General features: G+C 46.7%; 1 protein-coding gene across 1 annotated transcript in view; it reads right to left on the reverse strand.

The window, feature by feature from the left end:
- Positions 1–4,957: 4,957 nt before the first annotated feature.
- Positions 4,958–26,920, reverse strand: part of LOC311134767 (DNA-binding protein SMUBP-2-like) — a 35,296-nt gene continuing 13,333 nt past the window's right edge. The window contains exons 10-19 of the mRNA XM_084168545.1: positions 17,091–17,273; positions 16,578–16,696; positions 16,261–16,355; positions 15,992–16,115; positions 15,717–15,892; positions 9,121–9,322; positions 8,689–8,867; positions 7,961–8,417; positions 7,657–7,859; positions 4,958–5,397 (exon numbers count right to left, since the gene is read on the reverse strand). Of these exons, the coding sequence (XP_084024671.1) occupies positions 5,197–5,397; positions 7,657–7,859; positions 7,961–8,417; positions 8,689–8,867; positions 9,121–9,322; positions 15,717–15,892; positions 15,992–16,115; positions 16,261–16,355; positions 16,578–16,696; positions 17,091–17,273 (1,939 nt within the window). The 3' untranslated portion in view covers positions 4,958–5,196. The remainder of the gene's footprint in view (positions 5,398–7,656; positions 7,860–7,960; positions 8,418–8,688; positions 8,868–9,120; positions 9,323–15,716; positions 15,893–15,991; positions 16,116–16,260; positions 16,356–16,577; positions 16,697–17,090; positions 17,274–26,920) is intronic.

Consider the following 26,920-nt stretch of genomic DNA (forward strand, 5'->3'; position numbering starts at 1 on the left):
GGGTAGTTACTACGCCATGTGGGTAGTTATTACGCCATGTGGGTAGTTACTACGCCATGTGGGTAGTTATTACGCCATGTGGGTAGTTATTACGCCATGTGGGTAGTTATTACGCCATGTGGGTAGTTATTACGCCATGTGGGTAGTTATTACGCTATGTGGGTAGTTATTACGCTATGTGGGTAGTTATTACGCCATGTGGGTAGTTACTACGCCATGTGGGTAGTTATTACGCCATGTGGGTAGTTATTACGCCATGTGGGTAGTTACTACGCCATGTGGGTAGTTATTACGCCATGTGGGTAGTTATTACGCCATGTGGGTAGTTATTACGCCATGTGGGTAGTTATTACGCCATGTGGGTAGTTATTACGCTATGTGGGTAGTTATTACGCTATGTGGGTAGTTATTACGCCATGTGGGTAGTTACTACGCCATGTGGGTAGTTATTACGCCATGTGGGTAGTTATTACGCCATGTGGGTAGTTATTACGCCATGTGGGTAGTTATTACGCCATGTGGGTAGTTATTACGCTATGTGGGTAGTTATTACGCCATGTGGGTAGTTATTACGCTATGTGGGTAGTTATTACGCCATGTGGGTAGTTATTGCATGTTTTCTTTGCCAAGTAGAACAAGTAAACAAACAAATGTGTTTTTTGATTATCAAAAGTCACTCTGTAAACACAATGGCTTTTTATTTATTTATTGATAATATCCATATTTATATCATCGTTGATACAAAAAAAAAATCTTACAGATTTCCAATAATTTTCTGCATATTGTATAACATACACACCAGTAATATTGTGATAATCAATCCAACTCATTTGGAATGCATTGCAACTTTCTAGAATGAATCGTTTTGCATCATAACTTTGTTTAATGTGTAAGAAATATATTTACTGACATAACATTTTGTAATTTTATATTTAATCCATTTCGATATAATGATACATCTGGTCAAAATGTTTTGATTATAAAATGGAATATGAACTATTCTTAGAATGTATTTATTCTTGTATTTTTAATAAAACCACCACATTTACATATTCGAACATTGTAGATGTGTTTGAAGAGAACTCTGATTGTTCTACCTTTTATCTAGTTGGTGTTAAAGTTCAGATAACAGACAAAATAATGTATTATCTTTTCACACTTCCATGTAACAAAACGGTGCCTTCGAAAAGTATTCAGACCCCTTGACTTTTTCCACATTTTGTTTTACGTTACAGCCTTATTCTAAAATGGATTAAATAGTTCTTTTTCCTTCACACCTGTATTTGGGGAGTTTCTCCCATTCTTCTCTGCAGATCCTCTCAAGCTCTGTCAGGTTGGATGGGGAGCGTCGCTGCACAGCTATTTTCAGGTCTCTCCAGAGATGTTCAATCAGGTTCAAGTCCGGGCTTTGACACGCACTGTCAACTGTGGGACCTTATATAGACAGGTGTTTGCCTTTCCAAATCACGTCCAATCAATTGAATTTACCACAGGTGGACTCCAATCAAGTTGTAGAAACATCTCAAGGATGATCAATGGAAACAGGATGCACCTGAGCTCAATTTCGAGTCTCATAGCAAAGGGTCTGAATACTTATGTAAATAAGGTATTTATTTTTGTTATTTGTAATAAATTGGCAAAAATGTCTAAAAACCTGTTTTTGCTTTCTCATTATGGGGTATTGTGTGTAGATTGATGAGAAAAAACAACAACTATTTAATCAATTTTAGAATAAGGCTGTAACGTAACAAAATGTGGAAAAAGTCAAGGGGTCTGAATACTTTCTGAATGCTCTGTATGCAGGCTTGTATGATGTGTAACATCCACAGAGTATACCAAACATTAAGAACACCTTCCTAATATTGAGTTGCACCACCCTGTATAAAATGAGCAATGTTGAGGTGGTCGAACTAACTAAATGAAACATGCTTGGCTCATGTCTGTTATTTCCATATAGGCTATGTAAGTATTTGTAAAAAAAAACTGCCCATTATTAAATTGGAGAAATGATTTCATTGAGCTTTTTATTTTTTTTATTCACTTACTTGTTCTATTGTTGATGCATTGTCGTGAGGTTAACCTGCAAGGAAGCATTTCACTGCACTGTGTACTCCATGTACTGGGCTCCCGAGTGGCGCAGCGGTCTAAGGCACTGCATCTCAGTGCTTGAGGCGTCACTACAGACCCCCGGTTCGATTCCAGGCTGTGTGTCTCCTTGGTAACCAGATACTCTTTCTGCCATAAAATCCTTAAATAATGATGCCTTTATCTTAGGAAATATTTGAGGGGCTCTATGCAACGCCCTTAGGTAAGGGAAAACTATTCCTTAAGGGAAATACTTCAGATGTTTTATGCAACCGGGCCCTGACCTACAGTAGGTATATGTATGAATGCACACTACCAGTCAGAAGTTTGGACACACCTACTCAGTCAAGGGTTTTTCTTTATTTTTTTACTATTTTCTACATTGTAGAATTATAGTGAAGACATCAAAACTATGAAATAACACATATGGAATCATGTAGTAACCAAAAAAGTGTTAAACAAATCAACATATATTTGATATTTGAGATTCTTCAAATAGCCACCCTTTGCCTTGATGACAGCTTTGCACACTCTTGGCGTTCTCTCAACCAGCTTCACCTGGAATGCTTTTCCAACAGTCTTGAAGGAGTTCCCACATATACTGAGCACTTGTTGGCTGCTTTTCCTTCACTCTGCCGTCCGACTCATCCTGTCGGGCTGTCGGGCTGTATCACCGCCTGGTACGGCAACTGCACCGCCCACAACCGCAGGGCTCTCCAGAGGGTGGTGCGGTCTGCCGAACGCATTATCGGGGGCAAACTACCCGCCCTCCAAGACACATACAGCACCCGATGTCACAGGAAGGCCAAAAAGATAATCAAGGACATCAACCACCCGAGCCACTGCCTGTTCACCCCGCTATCATCCAGAAGGCGAGGTCAGTACAGGTGCATCAAAGCTGGGACCGAGAGACTGAAAAACAGCTTCTATCTCAAGGCCATCAGACTGTTAAATAGCCATCACTAGCACATTAGAGGCTGCTGCTGCCTATTGAAATCACTGGCCACTTTAAGAAATGGAACACTAGTCACTTTAATAATGTTTCCATATCTTGCACTACTCATCTCATATGTATATACTGCATTCTATTCTATAATATTCTACTGTATCTTAGTCCATATATGTATATATTCTTAAATTCCATTCCTTACTAGATTTGTGTGTATATGTTGTGAAATTGTTAGATATTACTTGTTAGATATTACTGCACTGTCAGAGCTAGAAGCACAAGCATTTCGCTACACCCGTAATAACATCTGCTAAACACGTGTATATGTGACAAATAAAATTTAATTTGATTTATTGAAACCAGGGCACCTCCACAAATGCTGTTTCCATTTATATCCATACTGAATGAAGCAGTTCAGGGACCTCATGGGCACCCTTAACTTTTTCACTTAATTTATGGGGGAAATTCACCTTAAAATGTTTTGTGCAACTGACTTAAAGTTAAGGAAACTTTCAGGGCAATTATGAGGAGAAAAATAACTTCAGACGTTTTATGCCACCTGGTCCTGGTTGACTAAGTCAGTTGCACAAAACATTTTAAGGTGAATTTGTGCAGGTGAATGTTTTCCTCTGCCCTGGTTGCAAAAAGGAAAACATCAACCAGCTAGCTAGGTGTAAAGCTAGCTAGCTACTTAGCGAAACAATGGAAGGGGCACAATCCATTGCCTACAAAGCTAGCTACTTGGCTAGCTACCTGGCTAGCTAGCTAGCTACCTACTCTGTAAGTTAGCTCGATGTGCTAGAAAGTAATAGAAACAAGCTGAGATTAAAGTAGAGAAACATGTTTTATTATCTTCTGAATCAACTTGTTTCCTCCTGTCTTGAATGTAGAAGTTCTATTTTGCGATCTCCCAAAATAAATGCTCTTTGATGAGACGTTCAGTGAGTGAATCGGGTCATCTCCCGCCTTACATGACTTCAAACTACCATAAAACCCCTTAAGTATGCCCTTACATGACTTAAACCCCTTAAGTATGCCCTTACCTACATAAGGACCCGAAACGGCGGCGTCCGTATGATCGGTGGGACTCACCATATGGCAAATGGACGGCCCCTTACTGGACGTATGCGCGCAACGCCCTTAAACAATTCCCTTAAGGAATCATTTCCCCTTACCTAAGGGAAATCCTTAAGGGAAACACTTAAGATGTTTTATGCAACCGGGCTCAGGGCCCCAAGTGAAACTTAGTTGCTGGCCGGTAGTACTTTATTGTCCATTAACTTAGAGAATGGAAATATGTCTTTATGGTCACAACCCAGTCCCCCGAGACACACCCCCCCTGCTGGACTGGAGGCAATGGGTCATCTGCAGTGCAGCGCCCCTTACCAATCAATTATTTATTTTTTTGCCGACATGGGCTAGTTGAGGGATGATGCACAACTACATTTCGAAACGGCACCTTGTGTTTTCTACTAGTAAGTTGACACCCCGACTGAACTCCATTTATTTACATTTTATATAATTTGGAAATCGATCCACGGGCCTACAAAAGGTTGCAAGTACATGATCAGATAAAACAAACAAAAAATATACTTTAGTAGCATCTTCGACAAAAAGACTAATGTCAACCATAATCAAAATCATTGATAAAAGTCTAGAAATATTTAATAATATTAAAGTAGCCTAGTGGTTAGAGAAGCGGGCCAGCACCCGGAGGGTTGCCAGTACGAATCCCAGCTCAGATGGGAAAATCTGGTGCATAGTGAGCCGGCAACCGGAGGGTTGCTGAAATCATCCTAGATACCGTCCCTTGCCGTTGTGCCAATGACCAAGGCACTAACCCCCTACAAATTGTTTCAGAGGCGCGGCACTGCAGATGACCCATTGCCTCCAGTCCAGCAGGGGGTGTGTCTCTCGGGGGACTGGGTTGTGAGCATAAAAGACACATTTATATTCTCTAAGTTAATGGACAACACCCTTTACTGGATGTCCTGTATGTGTGAGTATGAGACACATTGAGTTATATACACCATATTAACACAAGATATTGACAGACAGGTTGAAATGATCTAGCAGTAATCTGTTTAAATAATTATATCTATTTAGCCCACATATGGTCATCCTCAGAGTTTACAGTCATTGACAAACTGGATTTAAAAAGGTCAATTATTCTCCTTCTCTTTGGGTTTGGTCTTCCGCTGCTTTTCCATGCCTTTGAGTTTGGAGTCCAGCTTCCTGTGTAGATAGGCCTTCTTGTTAGGATCTACAGACCTGTCCTTGTGTCCACTACCAGCATACAGCACACCTTCTTTACTAATCCTCATCCTGGCATTGGCCTTGGCTTGATCTCCACACCCATGGACCTGGAGGAGTTACAACACAGTACATAGAGGAGTTACAACACAGTACATAGAGGAGTTACAACACAGAGGAGTTACAACACAGTACATAGAGGAGTTACAACACAGAGGAGTTACAACACAGTACATAGGAGTTACAACACAGTTACATAGAGGAGTTACAACACAGTACATAGAGGAGTTACAACACAGAGGAGTTACAACACAGTACATATGAGTTACAACACAGTTACATAGAGGAGTTACAACACAGTACATAGAGGAGTTACAACACAGTACATAGAGGAGTTACAACACAGTACATAGAGGAGTTACAACACAGTACATAGAGGAGTTACAACACAGTACATATAGGAGTTACAACACAGAGGAGTTACAACACAGTACATAGAGGAGTTACAACACATAGGAGTTACAACACAGTACATATGAGTTACAACACAGTTACATAGAGGAGTTACAACACAGTACATAGAGGAGTTACAACACAGTACATAGAGGAGTTACAACACAGAGGAGTTACAACACAGTACATATGAGTTACAACACAGTTACATAGAGGAGTTACAACACAGTACATAGAGGAGTTACAACACAGTACATAGAGGAGTTACAACACAGAGGAGTTACAACACAGTACATAGAGGAGTTACAACACAGAGGAGTTACAACACAGTACATAGGAGTTACAACACAGTTACATAGAGGAGTTACAACACAGTACATAGAGGAGTTACAACACAGTACATAGAGGAGTTACAACACAGAGGAGTTACAACACAGTACATATGAGTTACAACACAGTTACATAGAGGAGTTACAACACAGTACATAGAGGAGTTACAACACAGTACATAGAGGAGTTACAACACAGTACATAGAGGAGTTACAACACAGTACATAGAGGAGTTACAACACAGTACATAGAGGAGTTACAACACAGTACATATAGGAGTTACAACACAGTACATATAGGAGTTACAACACAGTACATAGAGGAGTTACAACACAGTACATAGATGAGTTACAACACAGTACACAGATGAGTTACAACACAGTACATAGAGGAGTTACAACACAGAGGAGTTACAACACAGTACATAGAGGAGTTACAACACAGTACATAGAGGAGTTACAACACAGTACATAGAGGAGTTACAACACAGTACATAGAGGAGTTACAACACAGAGGAGTTACAACATAGAGGAGTTACAACACAGTACATAGAGGAGTTACAACACAGTACATAGAGGAGTTACAACACAGTACATAGAGGAGTTACAACACAGTACATAGAGGAGTTACAACACAGAGGAGTTACAACACAGAGGAGTTACAACACAGTACATAGAGGAGTTACAACACAGTACATAGAGGAGTTACAACACAGAGGAGTTACAACATAGAGTTACAACACAGTACATAGAGGAGTTACACCACAGTACATATAGGAGTTACAACACAGTACATAGAGGAGTTACACCACAGTACATAGAGGAGTTACACCACAGTACATAGAGGAGTTACACCACAGTACATAGAGGAGTTACAACACAGTACATAGTGGAGTTACAACACAGTTACATCAGAGAAGACCGTTTTCAAAAATGTGAAACTAAATTCAGTCTACCAAATACAAAATATTCCTTAACGTGACCATTGGTAGATAAGAGTTACTAAAAATTAGGGCTCTGGATAAGAGCGTCTGCTAAATGACTAAAATGTAAATGTAAAATGTAGACCAATAACAAAGAGAGTTTGCCCTCTTCTCTGCCAATAAGAGCTGGTTTTCTCCCATTAGGCCCCTCCCCCTCAGACCACTTACAGACTGTCCTAGATACATTCTTGCTTGAGAAATTGCATTTTGCTAAGAAGCTATTTTTGTGTCTTTGGCCATTTTAATTAAAAACAATCATAGTAAGGTACTTATTTGTTAACCAGAAATGATTTGATAGAGATCAAAACGGCTGCATTGGACTTATGATTTTTCATGCTAAAAACATTACAAGAATATAGACATCTTGATTAAATGAACTCGAGTTAACGGATTAACTCTGACAGCTAAAAACGCCAATGTATACTATACAGTGGAACACAATACAGGCAGAAAATGATTTTCCTACATCTAGAAACAACCTGAGTCTTACCTCAGGGATGTGGTGACCGAGGCAGTACTGAGTCTTACCTCAGGGATGTGGTGACCGAGGCAGTACTGAGTCTTACCTCAGGGATGTGGTGACCGAGGCAGTACTGAGTCTTACCTCAGGGATGTGGTGACCGAGGCAGTACTGTCTGTTGCAGAACAGACAGAGTTGTCCCAGATGAACTACTGACGTTTTACACTTGACAAAACTACAGACGCGTTCTGCCTTCAACACAGCATCTATTAGGGTGTCGAAGTCATCGTCCGCTGTGGCAGCCGCAGCGATCTCACAGGCACCCGCTTTGGTCTTCTTGGTCTTCCCTAAGGGGAGAGAAATGATCAATATAAATATCGGATCAAACATGAAGCAGGCAATTAGAGTGAGCCTTGACAAATGTTGATCAAACATTTTTTACACTAACCTTTTGCCTTGGTCTTCTTAGCAGACGGAGTCTGTCCTGCTGAACGGACGGCTGATGCTTCTAGATGCTTCTCCTCCCTCTTCTCCTGCTCCCGTCTCATTCGTTCCAGATGTAAAGTCTTCAGATCTACAGGTGCTGCTGGTTGACATGAAGGTCCTGCAGGAGGCTCTGTGACGCTCTTCTCTCCCTCCAGGACGGCTGCTGGTTGACATGAAGGTCCCGCAGGAGGCTCTGTGACGCTCTTCTCTCCCTCCAGGACGGCTGCTGGTTGACATGAAGGTCCTGCAGGAGGCTCTGTGACGCTCTTCTCTCCCTCCAGGACGGCTGCTGGTTGTAGGGATTGTTGCCCCTCTCCTTCCCCAGCCTCGCTAGGCCCTGCTGGGAGTCTGGAGACGGTGATGCATCTGTCCTTTCCCTCTCCCTGGCTCTCATGGTTCAGGCCCAGCTCCTCTGCAACCTGTTTTAGATTTTAGTTGTATTTATTTGCACAGTAACAAACAAAGTACAACACAGGCCCAGCTCCTCTGCGGTGTCGAAGAGAAACACAAAATGAAAAGCCTCACCACAATTTGTACATTGATAAATGTACAACTACAAAAAGGTAATTTTCCTGAAGAAAAACGGTGCTTGTTTCAGCTGTCCAGAAGTATTTTAATGGTAGCGGTAGAAGTTAAGTTGCAGATGCAAGCACACTAATAAAAACTGTCAGTCAACAAAGCATTATATACCTGGTGAACCAGCAGGCGGTCGTGGGAGTTGAGGGTCGAGGGAAACCGTAGCTCAGTCTGGTCTGGGTCCCGTAGGAACCACTCCACCTGGTCCTTGATCTCCAGGTACTTCATCTGGGTCTGTCTCTGCTCCTCCTCTGTGGGGGTGGAACGTCTGGCTCCGCTCTGTGCGCTGGGACCTGTGTCATGCGAATCAACGTGAACATGTTCAAAGTTTTGATTCATTTTTGAGTTGCGTGCATATTTCTGTATCACTACCACAGCAAGGGGTTAGATTAAACCTGCAATAAAAAAAGTATTTTTCAATTGAGGTTCTCCATTGAGCTTGATTTTGTAGTCTAGGACTAGGCTTAATCTGTGTCTGGAAAACCAGCCTCCCCAAACCGTTAACCTTGATGTCCATATTATTACAGTGTACGAGTGACGCCACACCTGAACCTGTCCGGGTCTGGGTCTGGGTCTGGGGGTCTCCTCCCTGGGACTTGTTCCCCCCAGAGGTCCTCTTGTGTCCTGGCTCCACTTTGCTCCCAGCCTGGCCCTTCTGCTTATTGGAGGAAGAGCTGCTAGCAGTAGCTTTAGTGTTGTTAGTCTTGGTGTCTCTGTGGTCTCTGGTGTAGTTCTGGGGCACAATGTCCTGTAGGTAGGGATGGATTTATACCAACTTATTTCTCAGGCTAATATTGCCGATATGGATAACAATATTTTTTTAGACTAGTATTGCCAATATCGTAATCAATATTTTTTTGGCTAGTATTGCCAATATCGATATATTTTAGGCTAGTATTGCCAATATCGTAATGTTATGACTAACTACTGTTCCCTCAGAGGGAAACGAGGTACAACATACTATGGGAGTTGCACTCTCGCGACTTCGGTTGAAGGATCTACACGCCTGACAAGGCCAATGAAATCCGCGCCTCGCTAGAAGCCCCGCCTTCCACAGGTGATAAGCGTGAGGCTCGGATTAATTCCTTCAAGTTAATCCCGCTCTTCACCGAGCCCAGGAACGGGCGGCGCGGGGCAAAACAGGTGTTGTACCTAGTTTCCCTCATTCAGGGAACAGTAGTTATATAGTCATAATGTTACGTTCCCTTTCAGTCAGTCAATTTCGGTACAACTTGCTATGGGGAAATATAATCACGCCCCAAGCCGGCCCCAACGGATACCAAATGAAACGGCCCGTGGCAGACCACCCAGACCTGACCCCGCCAGATGCAACCGTCTGGGTATTGCGCACACGGCGTGCTGCCTAGTGACTTTCCCCGGTCCCAACCGTAAGCACGCTGTGGGCTACACTGGGAGCAGTGACATCCAAGACATAAAACTTCACAATAGTGTGGTGATGCCCAACTCGCAGCAGCACAAATATCTCCTATTAAAAACAAACGCCCAAGACGCCGGCAGACCCCTGGTGGAGTGGGCGCTGACACCACTAGGTAACCCTTGCTGCTATATGCCAGGGAGATAGCCACCACTAGGTAACCCTTGCTGCTATATGCCAGGGAGATAGACACCACTAGGTAACCCTTGCTGCTATATGCCAGGGAGATAGACACCACTAGGTAACCCTTGCTGCTATATGCCAGGGAGATAGCCTCCACTAGGTAACCCTTGCTGCTATATGCCAGGGAGATAGCCTCCACTAGGTAACCCTTGCTGCTATATGCCAGGGAGATAGCCTCCACTAGGTAACCCTTGCTGCTATATGCCAGGGAGATAGCCTCCACTAGGTAACCCTTGCTGCTATATGCCAGGGAGATAGCCTCCACTAGGTAACCCTTGCTGCTATATGCCAGGGAGATAGCCTCCACTAGGTAACCCTTGCTGCTATATGCCAGGGAGATAGCCTCCACTAGGTAACCCTTGCTGCTATATGCCAGGGAGATAGCCTCCACTAGGTAACCCTTGCTGCTATATGCCAGGGAGATAGCCTCCACTAGGTAACCCTTGCTGCTATATGCCAGGGAGATAGCCACCACTAGGTAACCCTTGCTGCTATATGCCAGGGAGATAGCCACCACTAGGTAACCCTTGCTGCTATATGCCAGGGAGATAGCCACCACTAGGTAACCCTTGCTGCTATATGCCAGGGAGATAGACACCACTAGGTAACCCTTGCTGCTATATGCCAGGGAGATAGCCACCACTAGGTAACCCTTGCTGCTATATGCCAGGGAGATAGCCACCACTAGGTAACCCTTGCTGCTATATGCCAGGGAGATAGACACCACTAGGTAACCCTTGCTGCTATATGCCAGGGAGATAGACACCACTAGGTAACCCTTGCTGCTATATGCCAGGGAGATAGCCTCCACTAGGTAACCCTTGCTGCTATATGCCAGGGAGATAGCCTCCACTAGGTAACCCTTGCTGCTATATGCCAGGGAGATAGCCACCACTAGGTAACCCTTGCTGCTATATGCCAGGGAGATAGCCACCACTAGGTAACCCTTGCTGCTATATGCCAGGGAGATAGCCTCCACTAGGTAACCCTTGCTGCTATATGCCAGGGAGATAGACACCACTAGGTAACCCTTGCTGCTATATGCCAGGGAGATAGCCTCCACTAGGTAACCCTTGCTGCTATATGCCAGGGAGATAGCCTCCACTAGGTAACCCTTGCTGCTATATGCCAGGGAGATAGCCTCCACTAGGTAACCCTTGCTGCTATATGCCAGGGAGATAGCCTCCACTAGGTAACCCTTGCTGCTATATGCCAGGGAGATAGCCTCCACTAGGTAACCCTTGCTGCTATATGCCAGGGAGATAGACACCACTAGGTAACCCTTGCTGCTATATGCCAGGGAGATAGACACTATATGCCAGGGAGATAGCCTCCACTAGGTAACCCTTGCTGCTATATGCCAGGGAGATAGCCTCCACTAGGTAACCCTTGCTGCTATATGCCAGGGAGATAGCCTCCACAATCCAGTGGGAGAGACCCTGTTTAGAGAGCGCCTTGAAGAAGCACTGAAAAGGAACAATTCCTTTACCTTGGCACCAGAGCTCAAAACGCTTGCCACTTATATGCATACAGCCATCTCATGGAGGGCGCCCCTGCAGACTGAATGGTAGCAATAACATTCAGAGGTAAACCTCTAGCCATCAGATTGGCCCTCTCAGGGGCCAGGACCATGAGATCCGAATCTCTGGCCTCACTTGCCAAACCTGCCTGTGGGCCTGGGACAACAGGTCCCTGCACAACGGGAGTTTCCACGGGTCCCCGCCTAAAAGGCGATTGATCTCCGTGAACCAAGGCTGCCTGGGCTAATGGGAAGCCACAAAATTAAATGGCGCACCCTCTCCAACTTGGGCTGAATCAGAACCACTGGTGGAAACGCGTAAAGAAGGGGACCGAGGCCACTGGGGCGCCAGAGCGCCCGTTTCCAAGGGGGGCACTCGGGTCCCTCATCGAGAAAACTAGACTGCGTGTTTTCTCACGATGCGTAAAAATCTACGTCGGCCCTGCCGAAAATGTCCCATACTTGGGAGAGCCGCCACTCCAGAGAGAGAGGGTCCCACCTGGATAAAAGATCTGCACCCAAGTTGAGGCAACCGGGGACATGCGTCGCCCAAAGCAAAAGCATGTGCGCACTGCTCCCCAGCAATAGGGAGCGAGCCAAGGTTAGGAGGGAGAGGGACATCAACCCCCAGGGTGGCAGGGAGGCAGGGTGGCAGGGAGGCAGGGAGGCAGGGTGACAGGGAGGCAGGGTGGCAGGGAGGCAGGGTGGCAGGGAGGCAGGGTGGCAGGGAGGCAGGGTGGCAGGGTGGCAGGGTGGCAGGGTGGCAGGGAGGCAGGGTGGCAGGGAGGCAGGGTGGCAGGGAGGCAGGTTGGCAGGGAGGCAGGGTGGCAGGGTGGCAGGGTGGCAGGGAGGCAGGGTGGCAGGGAGGCAGGGTGACAGGGAGGCAGGGTGGCAGGGAGGCAGGGTGGCAGGGAGGCAGGGTGGCAGGGAGGCAGGGTGGCAGGGAGGCAGGGTGGCAGGGAGGCAGGGTGGCAGGGTGGCAGGGAGGCAGGGTGGCAGGGAGGCAGGGTGGCAGGGAGGCAGGGTGGCAGGGAGGCAGGGTGGCAGGTTGGCAGGGAGGCAGGGTGGCAGGGAGGCAGGGTGGCAGGGAGGCAGGGTGGCAGGGTGGCAGGGTGGCAGGGAGGCAGGGTGTCTCTCCCTGTCTGTTGATGTACGCCACCACTGACATATTGTTGGTTCTGTCCAGCATAAGCCGGACCGACAAAAACAGGGGAAAGTGCCTGAGTGCCAGATACTCAGGGTAATTGACATGCAGTGCGCTCCGCACCAGTGTCCATACCCCCCCCAAATCAATTTGCCTTAGTGCAGCGCACCCCTCCTCAGGGTGGATGAGTCTGTTGTGATCACCTTGCAGGATACAACTCAGCCCATGGGAGCCCCCTGACGGTAGCAGATGGTCCCCACCACAGGGCCAGGGCCCGTAGGCCTGACAGTAGCAGATGGTCCCCACCACAGGGCCAGGGCCCGTAGGCCTGACAGTAGCAGATGGTCCCCACCACAGGGCCAGGGCCCGTAGGCCTGACAGTAGCAGATGGTCCCCACCACAGGGCCAGGGCCCGTAGGCCTGACAGTAGCAGATGGTCCCCACCACAGGGCCAGGGCCCGTAGGCCTGACAGTAGCAGATGGTCCCCACCACAGGGCCAGGGCCCGTAGGCCTGACAGTAGCAGATGGTCCCCACCACAGGGCCAGGGCCCGTAGGCCTGACAGTAGCAGATGGTCCCCACCACAGGGCCAGGGCCCGTAGGCCTGACAGTAGCAGATGGTCCCCACCACAGGGCCAGGGCCCGTAGGCCTGACAGTAGCAGATGGTCCCCACCACAGGGCCAGGGCCCGTAGGCCTGACAGTAGCAGATGGTCCCCACCACAGGGCCAGGGCCCGTAGGCCTGACAGTAGCAGATGGTCCCCACCACAGGGCCAGGGCCCGTAGGCCTGACAGTAGCAGATGGTCCCCACCACAGGGCCAGGGCCCGTAGGCCTGACAGTAGCAGATGGTCCCCACCACAGGGCCAGGGCCCGTAGGCCTGACAGTAGCAGATGGTCCCCACCACAGGGCCAGGGCCCGTAGGCCTGACAGTAGCAGATGGTCCCCACCACAGGGCCAGGGCCCGTAGGCCTGACAGTAGCAGATGGTCCCCACCACAGGGCCAGGGCCCGTAGGCCTGACAGTAGCAGATGGTCCCCACCACAGGGCCAGGGCCCGTAGGCCTGACAGTAGCAGATGGTCCCCACCACAGGGCCAGGGCCCGTAGGCCTGACAGTAGCAGATGGTCCCCACCACAGGGCCAGGGCCCGTAGGCCTGACAGTAGCATCCCAGAAATGTTCCATTCGCACAAAAAGCTTATTTCTCTCACATTTTTTACACACATTTGTTTACATCCCTGTTTGTGAGCATTTCTCATTTGCCAAGATAATCCATCCACCTGACAAGTGTGCCATATCAATAAGCTGATTAAATAGCATGACCATTACACAGGTGCACCTTGTGCTGGGGACAATAAAAGGCCACTCTAAAATGTGTAGTCTTGTCACACAACACAATGCCACAGATGTCTCATGTTTTGAGGGAGCGTGCAACTGGCATGCTGACTGCAGGAATGTCCACCAGAGCTGTTGCCAGAGAATTTAAATGTTCATTTCTGAACCAACGTCGTTTTAGAGAATTTGGCAGTACATCCAACCGGCCTCACAATAGCAGACCACATCCGCCCAGGACCTCCACATCCGGCTTCTTCACCTGCAGGACGTCTGAGACCAGCCACCAGGACAGCTGATGAAACTGTCTGTAATAAAGCCCTTTTGGGGGGGAAAAACTCATCCTGATTGGCTGGGCCTGGCTCCCCAGTGGGTGGGCTTGGCTACCAAGTGGGTGGGCCTAGTCCCACCCATGGCTGTGCCCCTGCCCAGTCATGTGAAATCCATAGATTAGGGCCTAATTTATTTATTTCAATTGACTGATTTCCTTATATGAACTGTAACTCAGTAAAATCGTTAAAATTGTTGCGTTTATATTTTTGTTCAGTATATATATATATATATATATATATATATATATATATATATATATATATATATATACACACACACACAGTGCCTTCACTTTTTCAAAATTGTATTTAGTTACAGCCTGAAATTTAAATGGATTAAATTGAGATTTATTGTCACTGGCCTACACACAATACCCCATAATGTCAAAGTGGAATTATGTTTTTATACATTTTTACAAATTAATTTAAAATGAAAAGCTGAAATGTCTTAAGTATTCAACCCCTTTGTTATGGCAAGCCTAAAAAGGTTCACGAGTAAAAAAAAATGCTTAACAAGTCAAATAAGTTGCATGGACTATAATAATAGTCTTTAACATGATTTTTGAATGACTACCTCATCTCTGTACCCAACACATACAATTATCTGTAAGGTCCCTCAAGCGAACAGTGAATCTCAAACACAGATTCAACCACAAAGACCAGGGAGGTTTTCCAATACCTCGCAAAGAAGGACACTGATTGGTAGAACGGTAAAAAAAGAAGAAGAAGCAGACATTGAATATCCCTTTGAGCACGGTGAAGTTATTAATTACACTTTGGATGGTGTATCAATACACCCAGTCCCTACAGAGATACAGGCACCGTTCCTAGCTCAGTTGCCGGAGAGGACACCCGAGAGCAGTAAATAGAAAACTGCTTACGGTGAATAATCTGGTATTAGCATGACCGTTCTATTAACAGCCTTTGACCTCACAGCAGATTACTGGATGATGTTTTCACTTTGTCATTACGGGGGTAATGTGTGTAGATTTGTGAGAGATTTTTTTTTACATTTAATCCATTTTGAATTCAGGCTGTAACACAATGTGGAATAAGTCAATACTTTCTGAAGGCCCTGTATTTTTGGCTAGTATTGCCAATATCGATAGCAAAATAATTACATTTAAATGGGGAGGACTACAAAAACATTCCTTGATTGATTGATACGTTATTGATCCCAAAAGGATATTGACCTACCTGCAGGTACTCAAAGGCGGTGCGTACATCTCCGTGCTGGGTCATGTGATCGACGAGGGACTTGAGGAAGGCGTGGGTCTGGACGGTCTGCGTGTCACACACTAGGGCCAGGTGACGTCTGGCTCGAGTCACCGCCACGTTGATCCTCCGGTCCTCAGCTAAGAACCCTATCTCACCTGAAGGAGAGACGTAAACTTAGTACATCAGCACATTGGTGATGAAACAGACTACACACACACACACACACACACACACACACACACACACTAGTTTACCTTTCCTGTTGGATCTGACCAAGGTCAGCACCACAGCCTCCTTCTCTCTGCCCTGGAAGCCGTCTACAGACTTGATCTCCAGATCAGGATGTCTCGCTGAGAGACGCTGGCGCAGGAGATCCACCTAAAACACAGACCATCAGAACACCCACCTTCTGTCACAAACACGTTTCAGATCTTACAACACACTGGGCTCTGCAAAACTCAACTGATCTCCACTAAAAACAGAGGTGAAAGTTCAACACGGCAGAAAAGCAGCCCTGACTCACCTGCAGATTATAAGGGGCAATAACAGCGATGTCTTTGGGTTTCACCCCTGCTTCAGTCAACGCTTTGATGTGCAGTTCCACAATGTCCACCTCACCTGTTTGTCAGAATAAGAGTTAATCACAATTAGTTTATTCGATTTAAGAAGACAAGATACCCGAGTGAGCTTCCTCTTAGTTTAGACTATGTCATAGTGTTGAGTTAGGGGACATTCTGGTTTGGTAATAGTAAAAAAACATTATCACAACAGAATCATATACATAAAAACGACCAACCAACAGGGAATAGGACACCTTATCAGAACATTTAGAAAGCTGACCTTGGTTTCCTTTGGACTGTTCGTCGGTCACCTCCATCTCACTGAGCCCACACCCTGCTGTGTCTATGAGGAGGAGAGGGGTGCTGGTCTCGTCAACACTGGCTACTCCTGGGAGATCTCTGTTCAGGGGAAAGATCAATGTTAGAACTGGGTTCCTTACAGGGTTGGGGGTCAATTCCATTTCAATTTATGAAGTGAAAGCGAAAGTCAACTTCATTCAGTCAATCCAGGAATTAACTGAAAGTCTGGAATGAAAGTCAAAATTGGACTTTCAGTTTAATTACAGAATTCACTGATTTGAAATGGAATTGACCCCAACCCTGATCCTAAACCCTCATTAAAATGTATAATAATTTATGTGAGATCAATGGACTGCGTTTACACAGGCAGCCCAATTCTGATATTTTGCCTAAATTATTGATATTTTGACCAAATCAGACCAGATGCCAATAATTGGGCAAAAGATCAGAATTGGGCTGGCTGTGTAAACGCAGCCATGGAGCCAGTTGTTACTTGAGCAGATGTTTCTCCACTGAGCTGTGTGCGGTGAGCTTGCCCTGGTACATCTGCTCCGAGGCCCAGGTCATGATGTTACTGTTCATTCGGTACTGCACGGTCAGCATCCTGACTACGGAGTCTCCATACTTCTGAATCAACCTCTCCATCAGGCTGACAGAAAGGCCTTTAGATGCAGCCCTGGATGAGGAAAATAGCATTGATTGAAATCAAAGTCTCTATTTTAAAATACGGCAACAGTATAGACACCACCACCTGTTTAACAAACTATTTACCTGGCAGGAACGACTGGGGACAAGTCAGAACCCATCACCTGTGGTGTCCCCCAAGCAGGGCTCGAAACTCACTTTTATTCATCACCTTTCCAGAATCGTCCCGAACTGAAGATGAACCGTCCCAAATGAAATAGTTTTATGGGTCTACTCTAGGTCATTCACAGGGATTTAAAGGCAGTGGTGTAAAGTACTTAAGTAAGAATACTTTAAAGTACTACTTTTGACAACTTTTACTTCACTCCATTTCCTAAAGAAAATTATGTACTTTTTACTTCATACATTTTCCCTGACACCTAAAAGTATTCGTTACATTTTGAATGCTTACCAGGACAGGAAAATTGCCTAATTCACAGACTTATCAAGAGAACATCCCTGGTCATCCCTACTGCCTCTGATCTGGGGGACTCACTAAACACACATGCTATGTTTGTAAATGATGTCTGAGTGTTGATGTGCCCCTGGCTTTCTGTAAATAATAAAAACTAGAAAATGGTACCGTTTGGTTAATTTAAGGAATTTGAAATTATTTATACTTGTACTTTTACTTTTAATACTTAAGTTTATTTGCGCAATTACATTTACTTTTGATACTTAAGTATATTTAAAACCAAATACTTTTAGACTTTTACTCAAGTAGTATTTTACTGGGTGACTTTCACTTGAGTCATTTTCTATGAAGGTATCTTTACTTTCACTCAAGTATGACGACTGGGTACTTTTTCCACCGCTGCTAATATGTGTACTACTCAGATAGATGAGTCAACTCAGCCACACTCACATTTAAATATTTGTCTCTAAAAAGCCCAACATTGGAATAATATTCAAATCTACTATCTATTTTGCATAAATGTACATACATAATTAGTTTCAAGTTGTATTAGTCGTATGTACAGGATACACATGGTTTACACCGTCCAAACAAAATGCTTACTTGCAGGTTCCTTCTGGACAATTCAACAACAATAAGAAATAATACAAGGTAAGAATATGAACACAAAGTAAATGTCTCAGTAGAATAGAATAGACATTTTAGTATCAGTATAATACAGGAAGGGACCATTTATAGTCCAATATTTACACATGTTTTGGGGAAGGGGGGATTGGGGGGCAAATGTTTAAATTGTGCAGTATTTAGCAATCATACTACAAGTCTGGTAGCAGGTGTGATGTGTGTGTAGCATGAATGTATGTCTGTGTGGGTGTGGGTGTGTGTGTGTGGGTGTGTCTGTGTGTGTGTGTGTGTGTGTGTGTGTGTGTGTGTGTGGGGGGGTGTGTGTGGGGGTGCTAAGCTGCAGAGAATCAGAGCAGGGGGTCAGTCCAGTTCAAGTGTTCAGCAGTCTGATGGCTTGTAGATAGAAACTGTCTCTGAGCCTGTTGGTATCAGACCTCATGCTCCGGTACCGTCTGCCCGACGGTAAGGGAGAGAACAGCTCGTGGCTGGGGGGTGTGGGGGGTCCTGGATGATGCTGCGGGCCTTCCTCAGTCACGGTTTCGTGTAAATGTCCTGGATGGGTGGGAGCATGGTTCCAGTGAGTCACCTCTGGAGGGCCTTGCGGTCATGGACGGAGCAGTACCAGGCCGTGATGCAACCGGTCAGGATGCTCTTGATGGTATAACGCTAGTATTTGGAGAGGACCCGGGGCGGAATGCCGAATTTCTTCAGCCGCCTTAGGAAGTAGAGACACTGTTGCACCGTCTTGACAAGAGTGGTGGTGCTGTTGGTCCACGTCAAGTCCTCAGTTATGTGGACGCCGAGGAACTTAAAAATTGCTGACTTTGTTTTGCTGACGTTGAGGGAGAAGTTGTTGTCCTGGCACCACAATGCCAGTTCACTGACCTCCTCCCTATAGGCTGACTCGTCGTTGTTGGTTATGAGGCCTACGACCGTGGTGTCGTCAGCAAACTTGATGATGTCGTGCAAAGCCACGCAGTCATGGGTGAACAGGGAGTACAGCAGAGGGGTGAGGACACACCCCTGGGGAGTCCCTGTATTAAGAGTCAGTGAGGAGGAGGTGTTGTTGCCAATCCTCACAGCCTGTGGTCTGCCCGTCAGGAAGTCCAGGATCCAGTTGCAGAGGGTGGTGTCCAGACCCAGGGGCTCTGAGCTTGGTGTCGAACTTGGAGGGAACAATAGTGTTGAATGCTGAACTGCATTCTCAAATAGGTGTTGCTTTTGTCCAGATGTGTTATGGCCGTGTGAAAGGCGATATAAATGGCATTTTCCGTGGATCTTCCTGGCATGCTGACCTTGATGTGGGTCATAACCAGCCTCTCGAAGCACTTCATGATGACCGGGGTGAGTGCGATAACCAGCCTCTCGAAGCGCTTCATGATGACCGGGGTGAGTGCGATAACCAGCCTCTCGAAGCGCTTCATGATGACCGGGGTGAGTGCGATAACCAGCCTCTCGAAGCGCTTCATGATGACCGGGGTGAGTGCGATAACCAGCCTCTCGAAGCGCTTCATGATGACCGGGGTGAGTGCGATAACCAGCCTCTCGAAGCGCTTCATGATGACCGGGGTGAGTGCGATAACCAGCCTCTCGAAGCGCTTCATGATGACCGGGGGTGAGTGCGATAACCAGCCTCTCGAAGCGCTTCATGATGACCGGGGTGAGTGCGATAACCATTCGAGCATGTCACCTTGTTTTTCCATGGGCACTGGGATGATGGTGGACTCCTTGAAGCAGGTAAGGACTACAGCCTGGGACAGGGACCGGTTGAAGACGCCCGCCAGCACTCTGAGGCCTCGGCCAGGGACGCCATCTGGGCCGGCAGCTTTGTGAGTATTCACTCTTTTTAAGGTTTTCCCTCACATCAGCGTTGGAGAGCGAAAGCACCTGGTCTTCCAGAGCAGCGAGAGTCTTCCTAGATTAGGTATGTGACAAATGGGGAAAAAATCTTACCGTTTAAACTGCAATCTTCCCCTCCCGGTTTTCAGTTACAATTCCCCGTGAATTCAAAATGCAGCTGTGCAACGGTTTGGGTCTCACGGTGCGACCCGTTCAGATGGTTTGGGTCTCACGGTGCGACCCGTTCAGATGGTTTGGGTCTCACGGTGCGACCCGTTCAGATGGTTTGGGTCTCACGGTGCGACCCGTTCAGATGGTTTGGGTCTCACGGTGCGACCCGTTCAGATGGTTTGGGTCTCACGGTGCGACCCGTTCAGATGGTTTGGGTCTCACGGTGCCACCCGTTCAGATGGTTTGGGTCTCACGGTGCCACCCGTTCAGATGGTTTGGGTCTCACGGTGCCACCCGTTCAGATGGTTTGGGTCTCACGGTGTGACCCGTTCAGACGGTTTGGGTCTCACGGTGCGACCCGTTCAGATGGTTTGGGTCTCACGGTGCGACCCGTTCAGATGGTTTGGGTCTCACGGTGCGACCCGTTCAGATGGTTTGGGTCTCACGGTGCGACCCGTTCAGATGGTTTGGGTCTCACGGTGCGACCCGTTCAGATGGTTTGGGTCTCACGGTGCGACCCGTTCAGATGGTTTGGGTCTCACGGTGCGACCCGTTCAGATGGTTTGGGTCTCACGGTGCGACCCGTTCAGATGGTTTGGGTCTCACGGTGCGACCCGTTCAGATGGTTTGGGTCTCACGGTGCGACCCGTTCAGATGGTTTGGGTCTCACGGTGCCACCCGTTCAGATGGTTTGGGTCTCACGGTGCCACCCGTTCAGATGGTTTGGGTCTCACGGTGCGACCCGTTCAGACGGTTTGGGTCTCACGGTGCGACCCGTTCAGATGGTTTGGGTCTCACGGTGCGACCCGTTCAGACGGTTTGGGTCTCACGGTGCGACCCGTTCAGATGGTTTGGGTCTCACGGTGCGACCCGTTCAGATGGTTTGGGTCTCACGATGCGACCCGTTCAGATGGTTTGGGTCTCACGGTGCGACCCGTTCAGATGGTTTGGGTCTCACGGTGCGACCCGTTCAGATGGTTTGGGTCTCACGGTGCGACCCGTTCAGATGGGTTGGGTCTCACGGTGCGACCCGTTCAGATGGTTTGGGTCTCACGGTGCGACCCGTTCAGATGGTTTGGGTCTCACGGTGCGACCCGTTCAGATGGTTTGGGTCTCACGGTGCGACCCGTTCAGATGGTTTGGGTCTCACGGTGCGACCCGTTCAGATGGTTTGGGTCTCACGGTGCGACCCGTTCAGATGGTTCAGCATTGCACCTGTACTACCATTACTGTACCTCAATTCCACCTCACAAAATCTGCATTTCCTTCTCATTTAACTCCTCAAAGTATTGCCATACAGGACTTCCCTGCTGCCGCTGGCCTTTCTCTGCCTTTCTTCCAACTGTTAACGACGATGAGGTAGTGGTGGAGAGTCGACTTCAAAATAATTGATTCCTCGACTCCTTGCAAGTCTACTCCCATTTCTGAGTGTCAAGATTCGATTCCCCTAGGAATCGACTCCTAAGATTCTGTATTTTTGGAACAGTGGAGACTGAATAGTTGCCATTCCTCCGAGATCACAAACACTGACATCTTTCATAGCGAGGGACGGAGAGAGAGAGGAGGGGCACAGTATAGTCAGGTCAGCCACCAGACAGTCAGAACCGTACACTAGGCCTATCTATCAGTATAGTCAGGTCAGCCACCAGACAGTCAGAACCGTACACTAGGCCTATCTATCAGTATAGGCAGGTCAGCCACCAGACAGTCAGAACCGTGCACTAGGCCTATCTATCAGTATAGGCAGGTCAGCCACCAGACAGTCAGAACCGTGCACTAGGCCTATCTATCAGTATAGGCAGGTCAGCCACCAGACAGTCAGAACCGTGCACTAGGCCTATCTATCAGTATAGGCAGGTCAGCCACCAGACAGACAGTCAGAACCGTGCACTAGGCCTATCTATCAGTATAGGCAGGTCAGCCACCAGACAGACAGACAGAACCGTGCACTAGGCCTATCTATCAGTATAGGCAGGTCAGCCACCAGACAGTCAGAACCGTGCACTAGGCCTATCTATCAGTATAGGCAGGTCAGCCACCAGACAGACAGTCAGAACCGTACACTAGGCCTATCTATCAGTATAGGCAGGTCAGCCACCAGACAGAACCGTACACTAGGCCTATCTATCAGTATAGGCAGGTCAGCCACCAGACAGACAGTCAGAACCGTGCACTAGGCCTATCTATCAGTATAGGCAGGTCAGCCACCAGACAGACAGTCAGAACCGTGCACTAGGCCTATCTATCAGTATAGGCAGGTCAGCCACCAGACAGACAGTCAGAACCGTGCACTAGGCCTATCTATCAGTATAGGCAGGTCAGCCACCAGACAGACAGTCAGAACCGTGCACTAGGCCTATCTATCAGTATAGGCAGGTCAGCCACCAGACAGTCAGAACCCTGCACTAGGCCCATCTATCAGTATAGGCAGGTCAGCCACCAGACAGTCAGAACCGTGCACTAGGCCTATCTATCAGTATAGGCAGGTCAGCCACCAGACAGAACCGTACACTAGGCCTATCTATCAGTATAGGCAGGTCAGCCACCAGACAGACAGTCAGAACCGTGCACTAGGCCTATCTATCAGTATAGGCAGGTCAGCCACCAGACAGACAGTCAGAACCGTACACTAGGCCTATCTATCAGTATAGGCAGGTCAGCCACCAGACAGTCAGAACCGTGCACTAGGCCTATCTATCAGTATAGGCAGGTCAGCCACCAGGCAGAACCGTGCACTAGGCCTATCTATCAGTATAGGCAGGTCAGCCACCAGACAGACAGAACCCTGCACTAGGCCTATCTATCAGTATAGGCAGGTCAGCCACCAGACAGTCAGAACCGTGCACTAGGCCTATCTATCAGTATAGGCAGGTCAGCCACCAGACAGTCAGAACCGTGCACTAGGCCTATCTATCAGTATAGGCAGGTCAGCCACCAGACAGACAGTCAGAACCGTACACTAGGCCTATCTATCAGTATAGGCAGGTCAGCCACCAGACAGACAGTCAGAACCCTGCACTAGGCCTATCTATCAGTATAGGCAGGTCAGCCACCAGACAGTCAGAACCCTGCACTAGGCCTATCTATCAGTATAGGCAGGTCGGCCACCAGACAGACAGTCAGAACCGTGCACTAGGCCTATCTATCAGTATAGGCAGGTCAGCCACCAGACAGACAGTCAGAACCCTGCACTAGGCCTATCTATCAGTATAGGCAGGTCAGCCACCAGACAGACAGTCAGAACCGTGCACTAGGCCTATCTATCAGTATAGGCAGGTCAGCCACCAGACAGACAGTCAGAACCGTGCACTAGGCCTATCTATCAGTATAGGCAGGTCAGCCACCAGACAGATAGTCAGAACCGTGCACTAGGCCTATCTATCAGTATAGGCAGGTCAGCCACCAGACAGACAGTCAGAACCGTGCACTAGGCCTATCTATCAGTATAGGCAGGTCAGCCACCAGACAGACAGTCAGAACCGTGCACTAGGCCTATCTATCAGTATAGGCAGGTCAGCCACCAGACAGACAGTCAGAACCGTGCACTAGGCCTATCTATCAGTATAGGCAGGTCAGCCACCAGACAGACAGACAGAACCGTACACTAGGCCTATCTATCAGTATAGGCAGGTCAGCCACCAGACAGACAGTCAGAACCCTGCACTAGGCCTATCTATCAGTATAGGCAGGTCAGCCACCAGGCAGACAGTCAGAACCGTGCATTAGGCCTATCTATCGGCAATCAAAAGCTGTATCTCACAATTTCTTGGCTTGCAATGTCTCGCAACTAGGATAGGATATTCTACACGCAACAGAAGGAAGACTGAACAAACTTGCAACATAATCGGCGTAATGAATCCACCCCAGGCGAGCCAGCGTTTAAGAGAGAGAGGAGGGGGCAGAAAAGAAAAGAAAAGGTGGCATGTCTTGGTAATCTGTCTTGCATGCCACGCAAATTCACCAAAGTAGCCTAAAGTTCGCCTCTTCCTCTCTGATTTTATTTAATTTACACAACTTTCCCCTTTATAGCCATATAGTCTAATTAGGCTACAAGGTTCCAGTACCGAGTCGATGTGCAGGGGTACAAAGTAATAACTTGGCTATATACAATTTACAGTACCAGTCAAAGTTTGGACACACCTACTCATTCAAGGGTTTATCTTTATTTTCTACATTGTAGAATAATAGTGAAGACATCAAAACTATGAAATAACACATATGGAATCATGTACTAACCAAAAAAGTGTTAAATCAAAATATATTTTATATTTCAGATTCTACAAAGTATCCACCCATTCTCTCAACCAGCTTCACTGCATCGCAGTGCTAGCTGTGCCACTAGAGATCCTGGTTCGAGTACAGGCTCTGTCGCAGTCGGCTGCGACCGGGAGACCCATTGGGAGGCGCACAATTGGCCCAGCGTCGTCCAGGTTAGGGGAGGGTTTGGCCGGTAGGGATGTCCTTGTCCCATTGCGCACTAGCGGGCCGGGCGCAGTGCACGCTGACACGGTCGCCAGGTGTACGGCGTTTCCTCCGACACATTGGTGCGGATGGCTTCCGGGTTAAGCGGGCATTGTGTCAAGAAGCAGCGCGACTCGGTTGGGTTGTGTTTCGGAGGACGCACGGCTCCCGACCTTCGCCTCTCCCGTGTCCGTACGGGAGTTGCAGTGATGGGAGAAGACTAACTACCAATTGTATCCAACCAATCACGAAATTGGGGAGGAAAAAACGTTTGAGCCAATAAGTTGTGTTGTGACAAGGTAGGGGTGGTATACAGAAGATATCCCTATTTGGTAAAAGACCAAGTCCATATTATGGCAAGAACAGCTCAAATAAGCAAAGTGAAATGACAGTCCATCATTACTTTAAGACATGAAGGTCAGTCAATACAGAACATTTCAAGAACTTTGAAAGTTTCTTCAAGTGCAGTCGCAAAAACCATCAAGCGCTATTCTGAAACTGGCTCTCATGAGGACCGCCACAGGAATGGAAGACCCAGAGTTACCTCTGCTGCAGAGGATAAGTTCATTAGAGTTACCAGCCTCAGAAATCTGCAATTAACTGCACCTCAGATTGCAGCCCAAATAAATGCTTCAGAGTTCAAGTAACAGACACATCAACTGTTCAGAGGAGACCGCATGAATCAGGCGTTCATGGTCGAAATGCTGCAAAGAAACCACTACTAAAGGACACCAATAAGAAGAAGAGACTTGCTTGGGCCAAGAAACATGAGCAATGGACATTACACCGGTGGAAATCTGTCCTTTGGTCTGATGAGTCTAACTGTGAGATTTATGGTTCCAACTACTGTGTCTTTGCATGTGTGGTTCCCACCGTGAAGCATGGAGGAGGTGGTGTGATGGTGTGGGGATGCTTTGCTGGTGACACTGTCTGTGATTTATTTAGAATTCAAGGCACACTTAACCATCATGGCTACCACAGCATTCTGCAGCGATACACCATCCCATCTGGTTTGCGCTTAGTGGGACTATCATTTGTTTTTCAACAGGACAATGACCCAACACACCTACAGGCTGTGTAAGGGCTATTTTACCAAGAAGGAGAGTGATGGAGTGCTGCATCAGACGACCTGGCCTCCACAATCACCCTACCTCAACCCAATTGGTTTGGGATGAGTCGGACGGCAGAGTGAAGGAAATGAAGCCAACAAGTGCTCAGCATATGTGGGAACTCCTTCAAGACTGTTGGAAAATAATTCCAGGTGACTACCTCATGAAGCTGGTTGAGAGAATGCCAAGAGTTTGCAAAGCTGTCATCAAGGCAAAGGGTGGCTACTTTGAAGAATCTCAAATATAAAATATATTTTGATTTGTTTAACACTTTTTTGGTTACTACATGATTCCATATGTGTTATTTCATAGTTTTGATGTCTTCACTATTATTCTACAATGTAGAAAATAGTAAAAATAATTATAATATAAATAATTCTTTAATCAGCACAACAGTTTTCAGCTGTTCTAACATAATTGCAAAAGGGTTTTCTAATGATCAATTAGCCTTTTACAATGATAAACTTGGATTAGCATATGTAGATATTCCATAAAAAAAATATTAAAAAAATCAGCCGTTTCCAGCTACAATAGCCATTTACAACATTAACAATGTCTACACTGTATTTCTGATCAATTTGATGTTATTTTAAAATGTACAATTTTTTTTTGCTTTTCTTTCGAAAACAATGACATTTCTAAGTGACCCCAAACTTTTGAACGGTAGTGTATATATAAATTCCAGTCGTACTTTATCAAAAGCCTTTTCGAAGTCTGCTATGAATACCAGGCCTGGTTTCCCAGATTTTTCATAGTGTTCTATTGTTTCCAGTACTTGCCTTATATTATCTCCAATGTATCTTCCATGTAAAAAACCTGTCTGATTAGAATGAATAATATCCGACAATACCTTTTTAATTCTATGCGCTATACATTTTGCTAGAATTTTTTAAATCACAACACTGAAGTGTAAGGGGCCTCCAATTTTTTTAATGAACTAGATCTATATATTTCCCACTGGTATCCTGTTTCAGCAATAATGAAATCAGACCTACTTGTTGAGTGTCTGATAATCTACCA

This window comes from Coregonus lavaretus (genome assembly GCF_964263955.1).
Source record: "Coregonus lavaretus genome assembly, chromosome: 9".
In the NCBI taxonomy this organism is placed as follows: Eukaryota; Metazoa; Chordata; class Actinopteri; order Salmoniformes; family Salmonidae; genus Coregonus; species Coregonus lavaretus.